A 17,497-nucleotide genomic window follows, 5' to 3' on the forward strand; every position below is an offset into this window, starting at 1 on the left:
CCCGCTGTTGAACAAGTATTCCTGGTTAAGGATCACAGCTTTAAGGACTTATCTTTTATCATTCATGTTGTCCTTTTTGAACACGTATCAATTGTGCACACACAGTCTACGCTTTGGCTTTGTTACAGTTGCCCAGGTGTGTCTGTGTGAGTTTTTACCACTGACCATACTCCGAACATATGTGTGTAACAGTGTGTTTTGTAGTCCATTTCACAGAGAGGCCTTCAAATAAAAAAAAAAATATTAAAAGAAATGCTCCTCTGAGGTTTCACCCAACTCTTTCCTGCTTTAATCACGGCCGTCTTTCACTCAGGCGTTGGCACCGAAGCAAACGCTGCCTCGCTGACAGTCTTTTCCTCTCTCACTTTGTCTCATCATCCTCTTTCATTTCTTTATTTCCTACTGTAAACCCCCCCCCCCCCCCCCCCCCTCTGATCTTAAGAGCAGTCGCCACAGTGTTTTTCTGATAAAGTCTGATAGATAAACATGCTCTCTTGTGTCCCTGAGGCCCTCCACCCTCTCTCCTGAGAGCACACCCCTCCAAAGCACTTCCTCTGCTACAATTAGTCTGTAATAAATACACGCTGGCCTTAAAGTAGATAATGCACAATTCACTCCCTCTCATTCTTTCCTTTCATATTAAGTGCCACATTAGCTCGCTGAACATATCTGACTTTGAAGGAGAGAAAGAAGAGCGTGTGGTGATTTTTTTTTTATCTGGTTTCTCTTCCTGCGGCTCGCTGAAAGTGCATGACAACAATAGCCTTTATAAGGACACCGAGAGATATTGTAACATATGCAGAGTTGCAAGCATTTCCACCCAAGTTCTGAGCTTTCTTGATGACTTTGATAAGATTAGTTTGCTTTCTTAAACAGGAAGTGTGCTGCTTGAAGAAGAGAAAAAAAGACAGCATGGTTGCATAATAAGTTTATAACGACTTCTCAGAGAGCTGAAGTTCCCTTCAAACTCTTCAGATTAACGGGAAAAGAAGAGACGCGGAAAGTGGGAGAGGAGAGAGATAGAAAGGGGGGAGTTTATCAAAGTGATGGAATAAAGAGAGATTTAACACAGTCATATTAAAAAGACATGCGGCAGTTTCAATATTTAAAAATCCCATTTGCTTCGACAGAAGAGCTTTTTCATTCAAGAGCATATGGCAGCGGTACCTGTATCCAGCCTCTCTCTTATCAGCGTCAAAGACAAAGAAGAAGTGGGGGAGGGGGGGGGGAGGGGGGGGGGGGCTGAAGAAAAAGAGATACTTTCAAACAGACATTCAGACATTGAAGAATCATTCAATTATCGGCGGCATGATGTAAAATAATTACCTGACTCGCTTCCTGTAATGACTGCTGCTAATTAGCCATAGACTTTTGTTTTAGCGGTGGGAAAAAAAGAAAGAGAAAGTCCCAAACTCCCAACTGCAGAGAAGCTGTGAAAAGAAATGTATGTTGAGGTAGCACCCCATTATTTCTCTCTCTCTCACACACACACACACACACACACACCCAGTGACTCTTCGCTACAGGCTCACTTGGCTTGAAGGCCCATTTTACCTCCCGATGTATGCACACACGGCCCTCTGTAAATAGTCGCGGGTGTAAAAAAAGATCCTTCTTCTTCACTTAATTAGCTGTGTAACAATTAAAGTCTCCTCTTAGTAAATTGAACCTCTGTCTCCCTTTGCCACCCTATTTTGATTTCAGCACCTGTCACAACAACCCCTCCCTTTACCACCACCTCCACAGCCGCTACACACCCACCCACTATTACCTCCACCCCCACCCCCCCCCCACCAACCCCCTCCACTGTAGTCATTATGCAAAACTCTACCAGAATGCGCCCAGCGTGAGCGGAAGAAAACAGCAATTATTTCTGATATTCTGTTATTTAGGCCGTATTGACATTCAACTATTTTCTCTTCCTCTCTGTTCGTGGCGCTCGCCGCCGCCTGCGCCGCCCGCCACCCGCCACCTGAGAAACACAGTGAGACGCAACTCCACTTGGTTTTAGTCTTAAGTCGTGTGTGTCACCACTGCAGTCGCTCTGCGAGAAACAAAGGCAGCGCTGGCCCATGATGTGACCTACAGATTTCTGTGTGTGTGTGTGTGTGTGTGTGTGTGTGTGTGTGTGTGTGTGTGTGTGCGCGCGTGTGCGGCGTTGACATGCAGTGCAGAGGGTGACCAGTGATGTAAGCGGTGACAGATACACTGTGGTCATTGTCTCCCTGACCTCTTTCCTCGACCATGCGTGAGCGCTCAACACTGCCACGTCTGTTAGTTGCCTCACGCACACTCGTGCACACAGCATTGTGTGTCCTGTTTTTCTGACTGACTTGACAGGAAGAAGAGTTTAGTCACCAGACACAGAGCAGGACCGCAACACACAGGTACATTGCGCAAACATCAGAGCGCCATTTTTCGACCCGAAGTTGAGGAGAAAGTTGAAAAATAAAACACCATTTCAAAAGAGAAGCGCTGAATGTTGTAATCTGGGTCTAGAAAGATTTTGGCAACAATGGCAATTAATGATTTTTTTTTTCTTTTTCCAACTATGTCGTATAGTTTAAAGCAAATCTTTGCAAGTGGGTTTTGCATCACAGTGTGTAGGAAAATTGATCTAACAATGGCTGCCTGGAATTTATCGTAGCATGAATATGTAAAAAATCTGAAAGAAATCCTAACTCTAGTTGCAGTTCACCTCACTGAATGAAGGCGTAGTTGTAGTATTTATTGTAAATGGTTCACGTGATTACATGTGATTTCTCGGTTTCTTGTGTGTTTTCAAAGTATTATATACACTTTCAATATATACGTGTTTAAAAAATAGCATTAAACGTTCTCCAGAGAATGATGTATTTCATGAAAGCCTCTGAACCGGCAGGTCGACCGTCATCGGCTCAAGATAAAACAGCTTTTATTGAAGGTTTCACACCGTGGCACCCTTGAATCTGTTACAGAAACACTTCCTTTATATCTGCTTTGAAAGGCTGCCATTCAATAGTTCCCAAAAGGACAATATCAGCAAACATCTGTCACACACCTCGCGTCATTGCAGCTTCATTGACACACAACAGCAGTAACAAACCACTATGCTGCATTACTTAGGAGCAACCATAAGTGAGACATGAGGCAAGTTCGCGTTCATCATCACGTCAATTACTATGATTTTTTGAAAAATGTATTCTTTTTGTCTTCAGCTCCTTTCACTGGAGTTCACCGAAACGGTGACTGCTAAACAAATGTTTCAGCGCTACGAATCCCGCGCTCGCTGCTTTATTCGCTGCTGCAGGGGTCTGTCCACCGCTATTGTAGCGCACTCGGGAGGGGAGAGCTGGACACACACACACACACACACACACACACACACACACACACACACACACACACACACACACACACACACACACACACACACACAGACAGAGACATCTGCAGGTCACCATCATCATAGTGGGAATAATACCAGGGATGGTTATCATAAAGGGATGCTTTGAGCTCCCGGCCGTCTTGGGAAGATGATTTGGCTGGCCCGGAACAATGAACTGTGGGAATCCGCTTGTCCTGCATTGATCTTCCTCCCATGGCATCCCCTGCAAGGCTGTCAGAGCGATGGGTGGATAAAAAGACCCACAGCATTTTTCTTTCTCCCTCTCTCGCTCCCTCCCGGTGTCTTTCTTTTCTCTCTGTCATGAGGGCTCCCACTGATCAGCGGGGATGAGCTGAAAGTTGAACTACCTGTTGACAGGAGATCTTAAACAACCCTCAATGACATATTGTGTGAGAGAAAGAGGGAGGGGCAGAGGCTCCTGTTCATTCATATTTGTCACTGAGCTTTTGAGTTCGTCCTTGCTCCCTTGCTTGTGATTTCTCTGCTTTAAAGCAAAGCAAAGGGGGATTTCAATCCGACGTTATTCATAGGTTTTACAGTGTTGGTTGTTCTGTGCTCATGTAAAAATCATCCCCTTTGTTGTTTTTCCAGTGTTATGTTTTAGAAGGTGCCTGCAACAAATTAGTCGAAGAATGTGATTGGTTTTTAGCCAGCCAATCACAGCTGCAGCTCATTCAAGCTACTAAAAACACCCCCCCAAAGATTCAGTGAAGTGCGAGGGGGCAAGGCACATATATTTATAAATGATTTTTAAATATGCATTCAAATAAAGGTGTATTTGTTAGTTCATGTTTGTAAGGAAAAAAAGAACCCAACATCCCCATTTTGAATCAAATGCAGATGAGATCCGATCTTGGCCAGTGCTGCCCCTCTCATTCTTTCCCCCGTTTTAAAAATGTAACAATCCATCTCCGAAGCTTCGCATCCTTTTGATAGTGCAGAGTTGTGCGTTTTTGATCAGGAGGCTCCAGGGATGGGATGGAGTTGGGATTGAATCTGGCAGGGATTGTGGGACTGTCTTCCATGTGCAGTTCAGAGTGTTTTCGCCTCATTACAGAAAGTAATAATGCAGTGAAGTCAAAGAGCGAGGGAGAGGAAGGAAAACAAGGCTGCGTTTTTATTGAATTAATTAGACGCCTTGCAAAGACCACCTGCAATAGAAACAAAACATAAGCCAGGAAGAAACTCATATCTGGTCTGTTCTACCTCTAACTCTCACCAAGCCCACTTTCACCCGAAGGTAATTGATCTCAGAAATGCCGGGGAAGTTGCGCTTTGAAAACATTCTCACGGCATTTGAATGCCTCTGATTGTCCCTGCTGCTTATACCTCATATTTAGCATTTAACTCTGCATGTAACATAAGGTAAATACCCACATTATGCCTTCAAACTCAGTTCACTGTAGCTAGAACTCCCTCCCTTCGTCTCATTAATGATTCGCTGGAAATATGATGGAATTCAGCACATTGTGAATAATGATTGATTTGTTTAATGCAATGAATTACTTCATTAGGACTTAATGAGCTATTGCATTGTGATTAGTCGATGAGTTTTGTGTCGATACATGTCAAAATAACAAAGTAAAGTCCAACTAATGGCTTTTCGATCCTTCAGTTTCTCCCCATCTTGCCTTAAATGTCACAGCAAAGTTTTCTGACTCGGGTCTGGAAGTAAATCCAAGAAGTATTTTTGTTTGAAGGAGTTTATTTATATAGGAATTCATAATAGGTATTCCTAATATTGACACTGTCTTTCATATACTTTATGTGGTTACAATTAGAGGGAAACACATACAAATCCCTTATGCATTTATGATGCATGGTACCATTGATAAGACAGAAATGAACCGAGCACATTCAAATGCTGACTGAAATACACTTCCATTGTGTTACAGATACCACTTATAATTAAGCTGAGGCTTGAAGAGAAAAAAGGAGAAAAAAAAGTGCAGAGGAGAAAAATGCATTTAGAGAAACTGAGTGAAATCAGTTTCTGTGCGTGTGCGTGAGTATGCTGAGGATTCTGTGTGTTTACGGGTGCACGTGTTACTTTGCTGAATATTAAACCACAAACTATAAAGACAACAACTGAACCGTCGTGAGAAAAATGCTAAAGGAAGTCTTTGTGGTTTAAGAAGGCATCAGAGGAGCCAATGGTTTTAATGAGGCAGCATTGCTGTACATGCCAGGAAATGATAAGGTTATACAGGTTAGAATAACGGCCGACAGATACTACAGAGTGTTGTTCTGATCGGAGTCTACACAGCCATGGCAGAGACAGTGAGACATAATAGGGACAATGTGGCACCAAGTGTTACTTTAGCACGAACGGTAAGAGCTTTGATCTTAAGAAAACATAGTAGTGCTACCTTAATACTGTTTAGAGATGTTTTCTTCCGCTCATTTGATGCATACTTTTGTACGAGATACGTAACCGTAACAGTCACGATGATGCCAAAATACAAAATGTTGTAGTGGTTTCTGTGGGAAGCCATTTGATGGTGCTGGGTGTGTTGCAACATACTCACTGTGTCTTTGAGAAGGCACATTGAATTGTTGTCTGTAGTCAAAGGGCTGTGTGTGTGTGTGTGTGTATGTGTGTGTTTCTACTTGTACATCACCCTCAAATGCCTCACATGTGTGTGTTGATATGAGCAGAGGGGGGATGTCACATAAGAAATGTCCTTTTTAATCAGGGGAAAAAATATAAAATGACTGGGGAGCAAGGCGAGCATATTAATGTGTCTCATTTGCATACGCTCGTCAGCCAGGATACGTTTATGAAAAAAAAAAAAAACACAAACTGGATTCGTCAGTTCGTTTCACATTATTCCATTGTCTATCTGCCTTTGTTATATGTTAAAGATAAAGGCAGAAATCAAATTGAAGAAAAGGGCAAGCTGCTATCTTCCCAAATGAGCAACAGCTCATCAGCCTAGTTTAAATCACAGATTTCTATTCCAAAAGGCAGCCGCCTCCGTAAAAAGGGGCCCATTCAAATAAGGTCTTCTCCAATATAAGCACGCCTGGTGATGGAAGCTGGGGTGTCACATAAATACAATTTAAAACCAAAGCCATTTAAAGCAGTCTAACAAAGTTTTATCTTTCTTAGCTATTCTCATCCAATATAATATAGAATATATAATCCTCACAATACATGTATAAATACAGTCTGTGTGTACATACATTTATATATTTTCAATCAAGTATAAACTTTTTATTATTAGACCTTTACAGTGCTTTATTCCTCAGATGAGCGCGACATTATTCAAGTCACATGAGAGCATGACCATAACATCTGTCATAAATTTAAGTGGGCTTTGACAGAAGCATATCTAGCTGATACCCATAAGCCTGCAGAACATAGCATGCCCATTATATTCTTGACGAATTCAGTAAAATTGCTTAAGATACTTGCGGGGGAAAAACAAGGAGAATTCAAAGGGCAGCCCACAAGTGTCACATTCCTTTAAAGACAAGTGGAAGCAGCTCACAGTGTCTAATTCATGTCCGCAAGATAAGAATCCACCATCAACAGTGTGTTGGAGGGGCCGGTGGCTAAAAGAACAGGCACCCCTTATGTCTACTAACCTCCTACTGACGGGAGAGAGTGACGGAAGAGAGGAAAAATTCAAACGAAGGAGAAAACAAATGAGCCAAGCACAATGTAGAGTCCTTCCTGCATTAGAAACATACTGTAGGTGGAGAAAGAGAAGGGCGTCTGGCTGAATCTTAGTCGCCCTTCGTGCCTGTAAAGTGTTTACTGAACATGTGTGCAAATATTTTTGATGTGGGCGTGCCCCATCGGTGCCAGATTGCGTCCAAAAGCTGTCTAAAATGATCCCTCTTTCCTTTAAAAGTGAACTCACCTAATGCCAGTGCTTTACACTGCCTCTCCATGAAAGGATTTTTTGATGATTCTAATCGTGCGTTATAGCACAGTGGCTGCCACTGTTACCAGGCAGCATACTAATCAGCTTAATGAGATATTATACAATATTTTGTTGACCAAAGCAGAACTGTTGGTTATTGTTTCTGAGGGTTTGACCCATGCCAGCAGCCAGAGGAAGTGTGCAGATAGATGTTTATATCTCTCCATCTGGGGAGCAGATGGATCTGCCTTAAAACCAATGTTATTCGGTTTTTGTGCTTATTTATTCACTCATGTTACACGTATGAAGTGGAAACACTTCCACTGACAGAACAACAAGTTCAGAAATCTGTGATATATTTTGGTAGCAGTATAGCTGCCCAGTATTACAGTGTTGATCTGTGTAGGCAGAACAAATAACTGCTACCTGCTTGTTCTTCTCAACTGTGTATCAACCGATTCATCTTTGGCTGCAATGGGAACCCATTTCGCCCAGCCAACTGTTGTTTTTTTCCATCCTAGAAAGTATATAAAAAGATTTAGGTAGAGAGAAGGAGACAGACATAGAGAGAATTGATTGAATAGAAAAGCGCAGAGGCAGAGCAAAGTGATCCACATCAAATATAGTGACGATCTTTCATGGAATTTTGCGCCAAGACAAGTGTCGTGGCAACAAGATAAGAGTGTTGTGTTTACTGGAGTAACCCCTTGGCTTTAAGTGCTATTGTTAATATCATAATTGTAGTATTGCGGTGGCTCCCCGACAATGCCGTTGCTCTGTTTCATTAAGGCGTGTAATTGGAGGAATTCTGATAGGATGGGCACAAGTAGCTTAATTATACACTGCTCACTGTGTTTACAGAGTAATTATTCCATCCAAAATGGTGTTACATTTTGAAAAAGTTACATGAAGTCACAGCATTTATCCAGGCCCTTGGAGCTGCCAATTCACGCAGTGCTCTATGCATCGAAGGCAATATATTGTATTTCCCTGTACAGGGTGACATAGCACAGGTGTTGCTTGAGGAATACACAGTCCTGAAAATGTGATTGGATGATATAGTATTTGAAATCTGGGCAGCAAATGAGGACCACATCAGCAGCCACATTGGTGTCATTTAAAAAAACATTTTTTTTCTCATTCTGAAACCTCCATTGTTTCAAAATATTTCAGATGTTTAAGTTTCTAATATGTTTCCTTCTTTCTGTCTTGTTTTACAGGATGGAGGACTCTAGTTTGTGTCTTGGTGTGTCGTCAGCGGTACCTGACACTGATGCCCATCTGAGCAATGCAGTGTTAAATGGCCGCTACCCCATCAGCCAAAAACTTCATCAGCTTACTGCCCAGCTAGGACACGCATTTCCTGACCTACACCGCCCACAACAGATCCCTGACGAGAAAGCAGCCACGCCTTTGGACGAAAAGACCCACCACGCAGCCCTGGCCAGTCAACCAATCAGCAGTCAGATGGCCCTACTAGCCAATCAGCTCAACCGAGACATTGACGCAGGGGCACTAAGTGGGTTGAATGGGCGTGTTGACCTGCAGCAGTTTCTCAACGGCCAGAACTTGGGCATCATGTCCCAGATGAACGATATTGAAGATGATGCCCGCAAGAATAGGAAGTATCCCTGTCCGCTCTGTGGCAAGCGCTTCCGTTTTAACAGCATCCTGTCACTGCATATGCGCACTCACACAGGAGAGAAGCCCTTCAAGTGCCCCTACTGTGACCACCGAGCAGCTCAAAAGGGCAACTTGAAGATCCACCTCCGCACCCACAAGCTGGGGAACCTTGGTAAAGGCCGCGGCCGTGTCAGAGAGGAGAATAGGCTACTGCATGAGCTGGAGGAGAGGGCCATCCTTAGGGACAAGCAGATGAGAGGGAGCGGCAGTCTCCTCCAGACAGCTCCAACACCCCATTTGGGCCTCAACAGCAGCTCTAACACCCATCAGCAGCAACTAGGCTCAGCCTGTGGCCTCCTCCCCCCTTCTGGCCTTGCCACTCCAGACACAATTTCCCAACCTTCTTCTTCACCCAAGCTGGCTGGCACCCAGGACGAACAGTCCTTGAACCCAACTACAGGCTTCCGCTGTACCTTCTGTAAAGGGAAGTTCAAGAAACGAGAGGAGCTGGACCGACACATCCGTATACTCCACAAGCCCTATAAATGTACTCTCTGTGAGTTTGCTGCCTCCCACGAAGAGGATCTGATAAGTCACGTGGAGAAGGCCCACATCACAGCCGAGAACACGCAGGGCCAGGGCGCTGGAGGCACCGCCGGAACGCAGCCGCCCAATGAATTCCGCTGTGACGTGTGTGGCCAGGTGTTCAGCCAAGCTTGGTTCCTTAAGGGTCACATGCGCAAGCACAAGGACTCCTTTGAACACTGCTGTCAAATCTGTGGCCGTCGATTCAAGGAACCGTGGTTCCTCAAGAACCATATGAAGGTGCATCTCAACAAGCTGGCCATCAAGAACAAGCCACCCCAGCCCAGTGAGCAGGATATGGCTGCTGTCAATAGCATTAACAATCTGGCTCATGAAGCTCATGCCAACCTTTATTCCCGCTACATCTCCTGTCTTCAGGGAGGCTTCCTTTCCCCAGACAAACAGGGCCTGAATGAGCAGCACCACATGTTGGCTAAAGCAGGCATAGCCATGAAGGAAAAGGAGATGCTAGGGAAGCTGCTGGGGCCAATGGCAGGAGGTATGGGCCATGGGCTGGGCGAAAATGAAAAGCGCTCACTCCTGGGTTGTCTTAACCTTGTGCCGCCACTGAAGTCAAGCTGCATGGAACGCCTCCAAGCAGCTGCAAAAGTGGCAGAGATGGACTCCCTGAATAGCTACCAAGCGTGGCAGATAATGGCTCGTGGCATGGCTATGGACAGGGCATTCATGCCGAAAGACCAGCACCAGCACCACGTACCCCAGGGGCAGGAAGATGAGATGGGTGGTGCTGGAGCCTTGGCTTCCTTCTCAAAGGATAAACAAGACTATTTGATTGCTTCAACTGATAGCTCCAAGCAGAAGCAGCTCTCAGAGGCCTTGCAGGGATCCAAGGCCACTAGCATTGCCATGATGTCCATGAAGGAGGATGGAAGAGGCTTTGACAGTCACCGTGACTTAATGTCTGTCCACGGTAGTTCTGAGGCTCCTGGAGCCCTGGCTGGTTTGGGAAGCCCAAACATCGACTACAGCCTCTCCGTCCTGAAGGAGAAGCCGTCAGAATGTCCCGACTGTGGCCGCGTCTTCAGAACCTACCATCAAATGGTTGTCCACTCCCGCGTCCATGGTAAAGACAGGAGAGTCATTGAGGAAGCGATCCAGCAACAAGGTCTGGACGAACGCCGTGGGTCAGCCAGTGACCCCGAGTCCCAGTCCATCAGCCGCTCCACTACTCCCGGTTCGTCTAACGTGACAGAAGAGAGCGGAGCAGGAGGAGGACACTCCCAGACAGGAAGCGTCCAGGATGACAGCCCACATCCCTCCTCACCATCTTCAGGTAAGACAGTCTGAGAATGAATGACAACCACTTGTATTCTTTGGCCAGTCCATGGATAAAGGGATCCACATTTTATCCCATTGACATACACTTAGAAATTATGCTTCCTTCTTTAATTCATCCTTACTGTCACCGTTCTACACATCTACCTCCATAGTTCCAAATAGGAATCCCTCTGTATAGATGTGTGTATACAGCTTTGTGTCAAATCCATCTCTTTAAAAAGTAATGAAAAATAAATTCCTACTGAAGCATCAGAGCCACATATTCCTCACATAGCTCGGATACTTAACATCTTTGTTCAAATCCCGACACACCTTCACAGACACACACACACACACACATTGTGGGAGTACATACAGATACATTCATATACAGACAGAGATTTGTGTGTACATGGCATCTATACTCAAGTATGTACAGTCATACACTGTCTCACTTGCAAGATCTTGACATAGCAAATCGTCCCCTGCAACACATTACGTTACATTAAGATCAAACAGAAGACTCCAGAAAACACCAGCCAGGAATAGACCTGCTCAACATAGCATTCACATGTGCAGGTTAGCGGTATGTATCCATGTGGAACAAGAGTAAAGACGGGAAGCGGAGGGACAAAGTCTTTTTAACCACAGAGATTAATGAATGTCTTTAATAAACATGTTGGAGACAAACACACCCATCCCCTCTCCATTCCCAGCAAACACAGGCCGGCCGGGGCTAGATAAGTGTATGTTTAGTGGGATTAAGGGAGCCTCGTTGCTAATGATTACACAAGTTTTTAAAGGTAACTTTCGCTTGCTCCTCAGGGCACTATGCTGGCGTTAAGAAGCACGCGCGGTAATTAGGTCACGACTATGCGATAATCAGTCGGTTTAAGCTAAACAAGACACTAATTAAAGATATACATATAAAGCAGGTCAAAAAAATGGTGAACTTCATTTGCAAAAGCGAGGATGTGCTTTTAAGTCTTTTGAGATGGAAAAAAATATATAAATAAATATAAATATAAATCAGAGTGGCTTAGCTTAAGGCTGTAAGCAACTTAATTCCACCAGTGGAGATGAAATTGTTTATTTATTCACAGAGGCATGAAGTCCTTATCGTGCCCGTGTAGTGTGATGGGTTTGAACATGGGACAGGCTATGTTTATTTTAATCTAAGAAATAATAACAGACAACCCCCCACCCCAATTAGGAATTAATGAAAATGAGAGTGAGATAAAAACCTATTTTCTTTATAGAGACTATTAAACATTACACTTTCTCAACAGGGTGGGGGTGTAGCGGATGTAATTATCTTCTGAATTTTAATGCTGGAAGTTTTTCTCTCTCCCTCTCTCTCTCTCTCTCTCTCTCTCTCTCTCTCTCTCTCTCTTTCTCTCTCTCTCTCTCCCCGTCTGTCTCTTTTGACTCAAGCACTTTGAATCTGATGAGTACAGCTTGTGGCGTTTCAACAACTTCAGAAGTACTATATTAACATCCAGCGTGCAGTATACAAAATAAAACAAGTGAATTACAGTTAAATAATAATACGTGACAAATTAAACCAATAGCATTCCTCACCAAATGCTAACAAAGCACAAAGAAATACATTCAATTTAGTGGAGTGGTTAAATCTCGCCCTGAGGGCACCATCTTTACAGGAGGGGGTGTAGGATTAAAGAAGACAAAAAAATAAATAAAAAAATAAATTCAAAAAGTGTAGCCACAACTTTGCGCAAGAGAAAGAAAAATAAGGCTGCTGGTTTCCACAAGGCGTGATGGTTGCCCTTCATGATGTCTTTCTCTAACTGCTTGTGTGCATGAGTGGTTGGTGTACAGGTGGTGTGTCTCACCTTGAGTCAGAGGCTACACTGCTTCATACGTCGGCTCTATTAAAGCTCTTTGTCAGTCGTATCTGAAAGGCATGTCTTCACATCGGTGTTGTCGAGTCAAAGTAGGACTTACTGGCCAGAGAGCATGGCGGAGTCAGAAAATAGATCTGTTTAGAGGAATACAATAAAATGCTTAAGTATGCCCTCACGTGAACAGCCTGGGGTGCAGATTTACTGAATGAACATGTGAGAAGTAATTATGGAGAATTATTATTATTATTATTATTATTATTATAGAGAAGTGATATAATAAATATTACATATTTTAAATATGCTATTTTTTGCTACTTCTCTTACTCCTTGGTCTTGTTTAAATGAGAAGCAGTGAAACTTGTCTTCACAACTTACACATTGTGATTCACATTTGGTGCTCGGGGACTCTGAAATTAGAAGCTTTGATGTGTGATAAAAAAATGTGTCTGAGTCTCATGTGGAGAAAGGTGTCATGTTCTCCTCTGCATGCATGTTTGGTGTGTGTGTGTGTGGAGTGTATGCTTTACAGTATGTGTGCATCTCTTCTGCAGCTAACAGGATGTGGCTACTGTACCATTGTCTTTATCTTAATATCTCAAGTTTAAAAAAGAATAGCGCTTCGCTCTCTCCAAGTGTGTGTGCGTGCACCTGCAAGTGTGTGTACATGTGAGCCTCTGGCCCGCCACCTACCCGCGGCAATTTTGAGTTAAACTTGAATTATAGTAATCAAAAATAACATCTCAACTGTGAAAGAAGGTCAACACCGCCGCTTTTGTCTTTGAGACGGCACTTGTTTAAAAGCAGTGAGTGAAAACGGGAGAAGGAAGAAAAGAGCAGAAAAACAAAGGCCTCTGTCAGAGATGTCCTTTAAAGACCTTCCGTATTACAATGTAGCTGTGCAGCTAACCTTGAGCATGTTTCTTATTCAATAAAAATTCTTTATTTCTTTAAAGAAAACAAAGAGGCAATTACATTTATGCCCATCATCGTCTTTTTGGGGTTTTTTGTTTGGTTATCCTTGAACTGACTTCACCTCAGCGTTATTGTTTCCCGCTGATCAGGCCTCAAAGGAGAGCACACACACACACACACACTGTGCAGCACGGTAGTCATGTTAGGAAGGTTTCGGCAACAGGTAGATCTGATGTGAATGCAGCCTGTCATCTGCAAATACACGGTGCTTTTGGAAAAGCCTTTTTTTTGCCAACTCTTACATGCAAATAAATCACCATTGATAATCCTCATTTTGCACGATTGCGTCTCCCCATTCTGCTGCTACAATATGGGAAACATGTAGCTAAATGTGAACAAAATAGGCTTTGCTGCACACATGTTAGGCCTAGAGCAGTTCTCTTTACATGTACCTCTGCAACCTTCCCACTATACCCCGAAACCCCACTCCCACCTCTTGGCTCCTGGCTGTAAAAGGCTCTATACACTCCCTCTGATTCCCTTTCTCTCTCATTCTCTCTCTCGCCCTCTCTCTCCAGAGAATCCCCCATATCTACATTTTTTTTAAGAGGAACAGCGTTTTAACATGGCAAGGATTAGCCTGCATATCCCTGGTCTTTACCGCGGCTCAAACAAGCAGGCGAAATGCTCCATACAAATTGAAATTGGATTTGCCAACTTGACGCCTTAGGTTATAAAGCATGGATATTCATCTAATTGCGACGGTACAATGGGGGCGTAATTACACATGCGGACAAACTGTTACAGTGTAATTACTGTGTCATTAACAAGAATAAAGTAGAGTTGAACAAGATCCAGACTACTATGAATATGCATGGTGATGAACCCGATCTCAGCAGCTATTATCAGCTAATATATGTTAATGATTTGTCAACATGCAATGCACCAGAGAGGAATACCTTTTAAGGATTTCTATTGGTATTATTTTACTGTGACAGTCCAAAGAATACTATATGTCAATCAACCAAAACCAGATAATTAAACAGAAATGTGGTAAACAATTACAGACATTCTATTTTATTTAAAAAGACATTCGTGGCTAAAGAAGAGAGTTTAATGTGAGTTCAGATTATTCATATATCAAGTATTCTTGATCCTGGTTTGTTTTTAGATGTAAAAATGTATTTATTAGCTGGGCAGGGCATGTCTATAGGACTTATATATTTACATATCTTTGGTATGACCTGTATTTTGTATTTTGCTCTAGGGAATGCACTGAACACTATATAAAATATGTATGTTACACACTTAACTTGGGTCACATACAACAAGCAAGGGACTTTCACCCAGGAGAGCACTGTCCATGTCTTGAAAGTAAAACTCAATGTTAACATATGTTAACTTACATAACTTATTTGACCAAACTCTTTCCCGAAAAGTAACCAAGTAGTTCCGCAAATTCACAATGTTAACCATGTGATGAAGTCCATCAGACTATCACTGACAAATCACACTAAAGTTCAAGAGGTCGGTGAGAATGTGTTGAATAAACAGATCAGCTGGGGTGGTTAACACTGTACTATTGTCAAAGTCAGCCACATTTAGCATGTGCTTACTAACATATTTACACACATACCTATTTGCTGTGCTCTACCACCTCACATTGCAGGCAACACATTGAAATGAGGCCAGTCCTCCACGAGTGTGCATGCCATATTATGAGTGTAAAACGATGTGCATTAAAAAACAAAAAATGAATAGTGTCTCAGGTTTTTTTCTTCCCCCCGTTTCTCCCCTCTGCATAAATTACTTTTTCTTTGTAATTGACATCCGTTCCTCTACTGCTCCCCCCACCCATGGCACTATTCTTCTTTTCTCTATAATCAGAGAACTCACTGGTTACAAAACCTGAGCTTTCTACCCCCCACTCATTTGTAGGAGTCTGGCCTGTCATATCGGTATTTTTTTTATGTGTCACCAAACTTAAATAGACAGTCATTGTGTTACAGGCACAATCATTCCCCGAGCTGTATTTTTGTACAGTAGGTCAGGACTCTGGTGTCTGGTAAATGATAAAAGTTCTATTCAAACACACTAATTGTCAGTGTGCCGTGCTGATTGACATGTCTCGGATAAATGCAGACTTAGTATTTTTGTACACGCGCGCACAATATAAAAGGCCAATTTATTTCTCTGTTCTTCTTTCTCTTATTCCTTGCACAGTTCATTTGATTTCTCTCTTCCTTTCTTGCTCCCTCCCTCTCTCTCCAACCCCTCTTTCAGACTCAATTTGTAAATATTACCCATGGTGGGAATTAGCCCAGGCTTTTTAGATATTTTAAAATTCCAATTGTATTCCAACGAGTGTGTTTGATCGAGGGAAGGCCTGCGAGCCTCGGTTTGCTCCTCGGTATTCCTGGGTGGCTATCAGTGGCTAGCCTTGTCCTTATGAAACATTTATCAGCCCGTTTTATGTCTTAATGATCACGTTAGGATTCCCTGCTTGGTTATGAAGCCGGGACAGAGAAGAAAAAAAAAATGACTGTTGAGAGAGTGAAGGAGAGGCGATGAAAAAAATGACACAGGCAATCCAGAAGGGAGAGACTGAGTGGAGTGAGAGAAAGGGAGAGATGACAGGGCATCACATTCCTCAGTAAACAGCATCGCATTATGCCATCCACTCTTTTCAACTCCAAATCTTTGCCAAAACATAGCTTACCTTTCTCATGGAACAAGCACACACACACGCACACACACACACACACACACCCCTCCCTCTGTCTTCCCCATTCCTTTTTATGTTTTTATAATTAAAACATAATATTTATCTTTCCATAACAGAAGGCTGCCTTACTCCGTCAGGTAGACTGTTTGCATATTAATATTCTTAATACATCAACAAGCTATCTTCTCCGGTGTCATTGCTAAAACGGAGCAAGAATAGAGGGAAGAGAAGGTGACTCACAAACACGGCTCTTTACTCCAGTTTTGAAACGCGGAAGAAACTTAACTTGATTGAACACGCAGGGAGAGGAAACTCAAAAGTAACAGGGGGGGCCTAAAAAAAAAAAAAAAAAAAAAAAAGCAACAGAGTAAAAAAGCCATAAATTAACATCACAGTCACAACTTGTGCTGGAGTGTGTTTACCCAGTCTCAACCTCGGGATGCACATGGAAATGCACAGACTAAATGGGTGTTTGTTCCTCCTTCAGTCAGAAGCAAAAAAGTTGTGACTGGCGAAAAAAACTTTCTCTTCTTTTTGATTGTTTATGTGTGTGCTTAACGGAGGAACGGAGGGGAGGGCAACGCTGAACGCGGGCAATGCCAAGTTCCTTTTCTCTGTCGGGTGACAGCTGCCTGACTCCGTCAATGTGGAATTCCTGTGAAATGAGGCAGGGCTCTCGGTGAGGGAATGCAAATGGATGGCGATGGATGGTCGGCGGCGTGGATGGGGGGGGGGGGGGGGTTGTTTGAACAAGTTAACTTGGGCGTGATTGGGGTTCCTCCTGTGTATGAAAGAGCAAGAGAATACGTTGACCTTTGCCTCATTGAAAATGGAGGGCCAGGCATGTGATACCATGACTGAGGAATCTCTTGCTTGCTATTTTTCTCCCTCATCCTCCCCACTTTTTTTTTTATCCCCTCCCTCTTTCTCCTCTTCTCTCCCTCTCTCTGTCTCTCGCCTCGCTCTGTCATTCTCTCATTTTGCCTCCCCCCCCTCCTCTCAGTCTCCTCCTCTTAACCCCATTGACAGGTCACATAAAAAGCCTTTTGTGTCGACATCAGGGCGCTGACATGAGAGCAGAAAGCGACATGAAAAATGTGCTTTTTTCCCTTAGTTGTAGCTACCTCCTCATCACAAAAGAGAGTGAGAGCAAAGAGAGAGGCGAGGGGAGAGGGAGAAGGGTGGAAAAGTGAGGGAGGAATTAAGTCCAGGGATTAAGATCTCTGAGCTTCTTTTTTTTTCACTCTCT

The 17,497-nt window shown here is 43.3% G+C and overlaps 1 protein-coding gene across 4 annotated transcripts in view; it reads left to right on the top strand.

Moving 5' to 3' along the window:
* The window catches only part of znf536 (zinc finger protein 536), a 218,101-nt gene that overhangs the window by 98,122 nt on the left and 102,482 nt on the right, over positions 1-17,497 (top strand). For 3 of the 4 annotated variants that reach the window (XM_084006599.1, XM_084006602.1, XM_084006600.1), the window contains exon 5: positions 8,481-10,762. In XM_084006599.1, the coding sequence (XP_083862725.1) occupies positions 8,482-10,762 (2,281 nt within the window). In that variant the 5' untranslated portion in view covers position 8,481. Of the gene's footprint in view, positions 1-5,614; positions 5,720-8,480; positions 10,763-17,497 lie in introns of those variants that run through there. The other variant, XM_084006601.1, reaches the window with a different exon arrangement.

Source organism: Eutrigla gurnardus (assembly GCF_963514095.1).
Source record: "Eutrigla gurnardus genome assembly, chromosome: 1".
In the NCBI taxonomy this organism is placed as follows: Eukaryota; Metazoa; Chordata; class Actinopteri; order Perciformes; family Triglidae; genus Eutrigla; species Eutrigla gurnardus.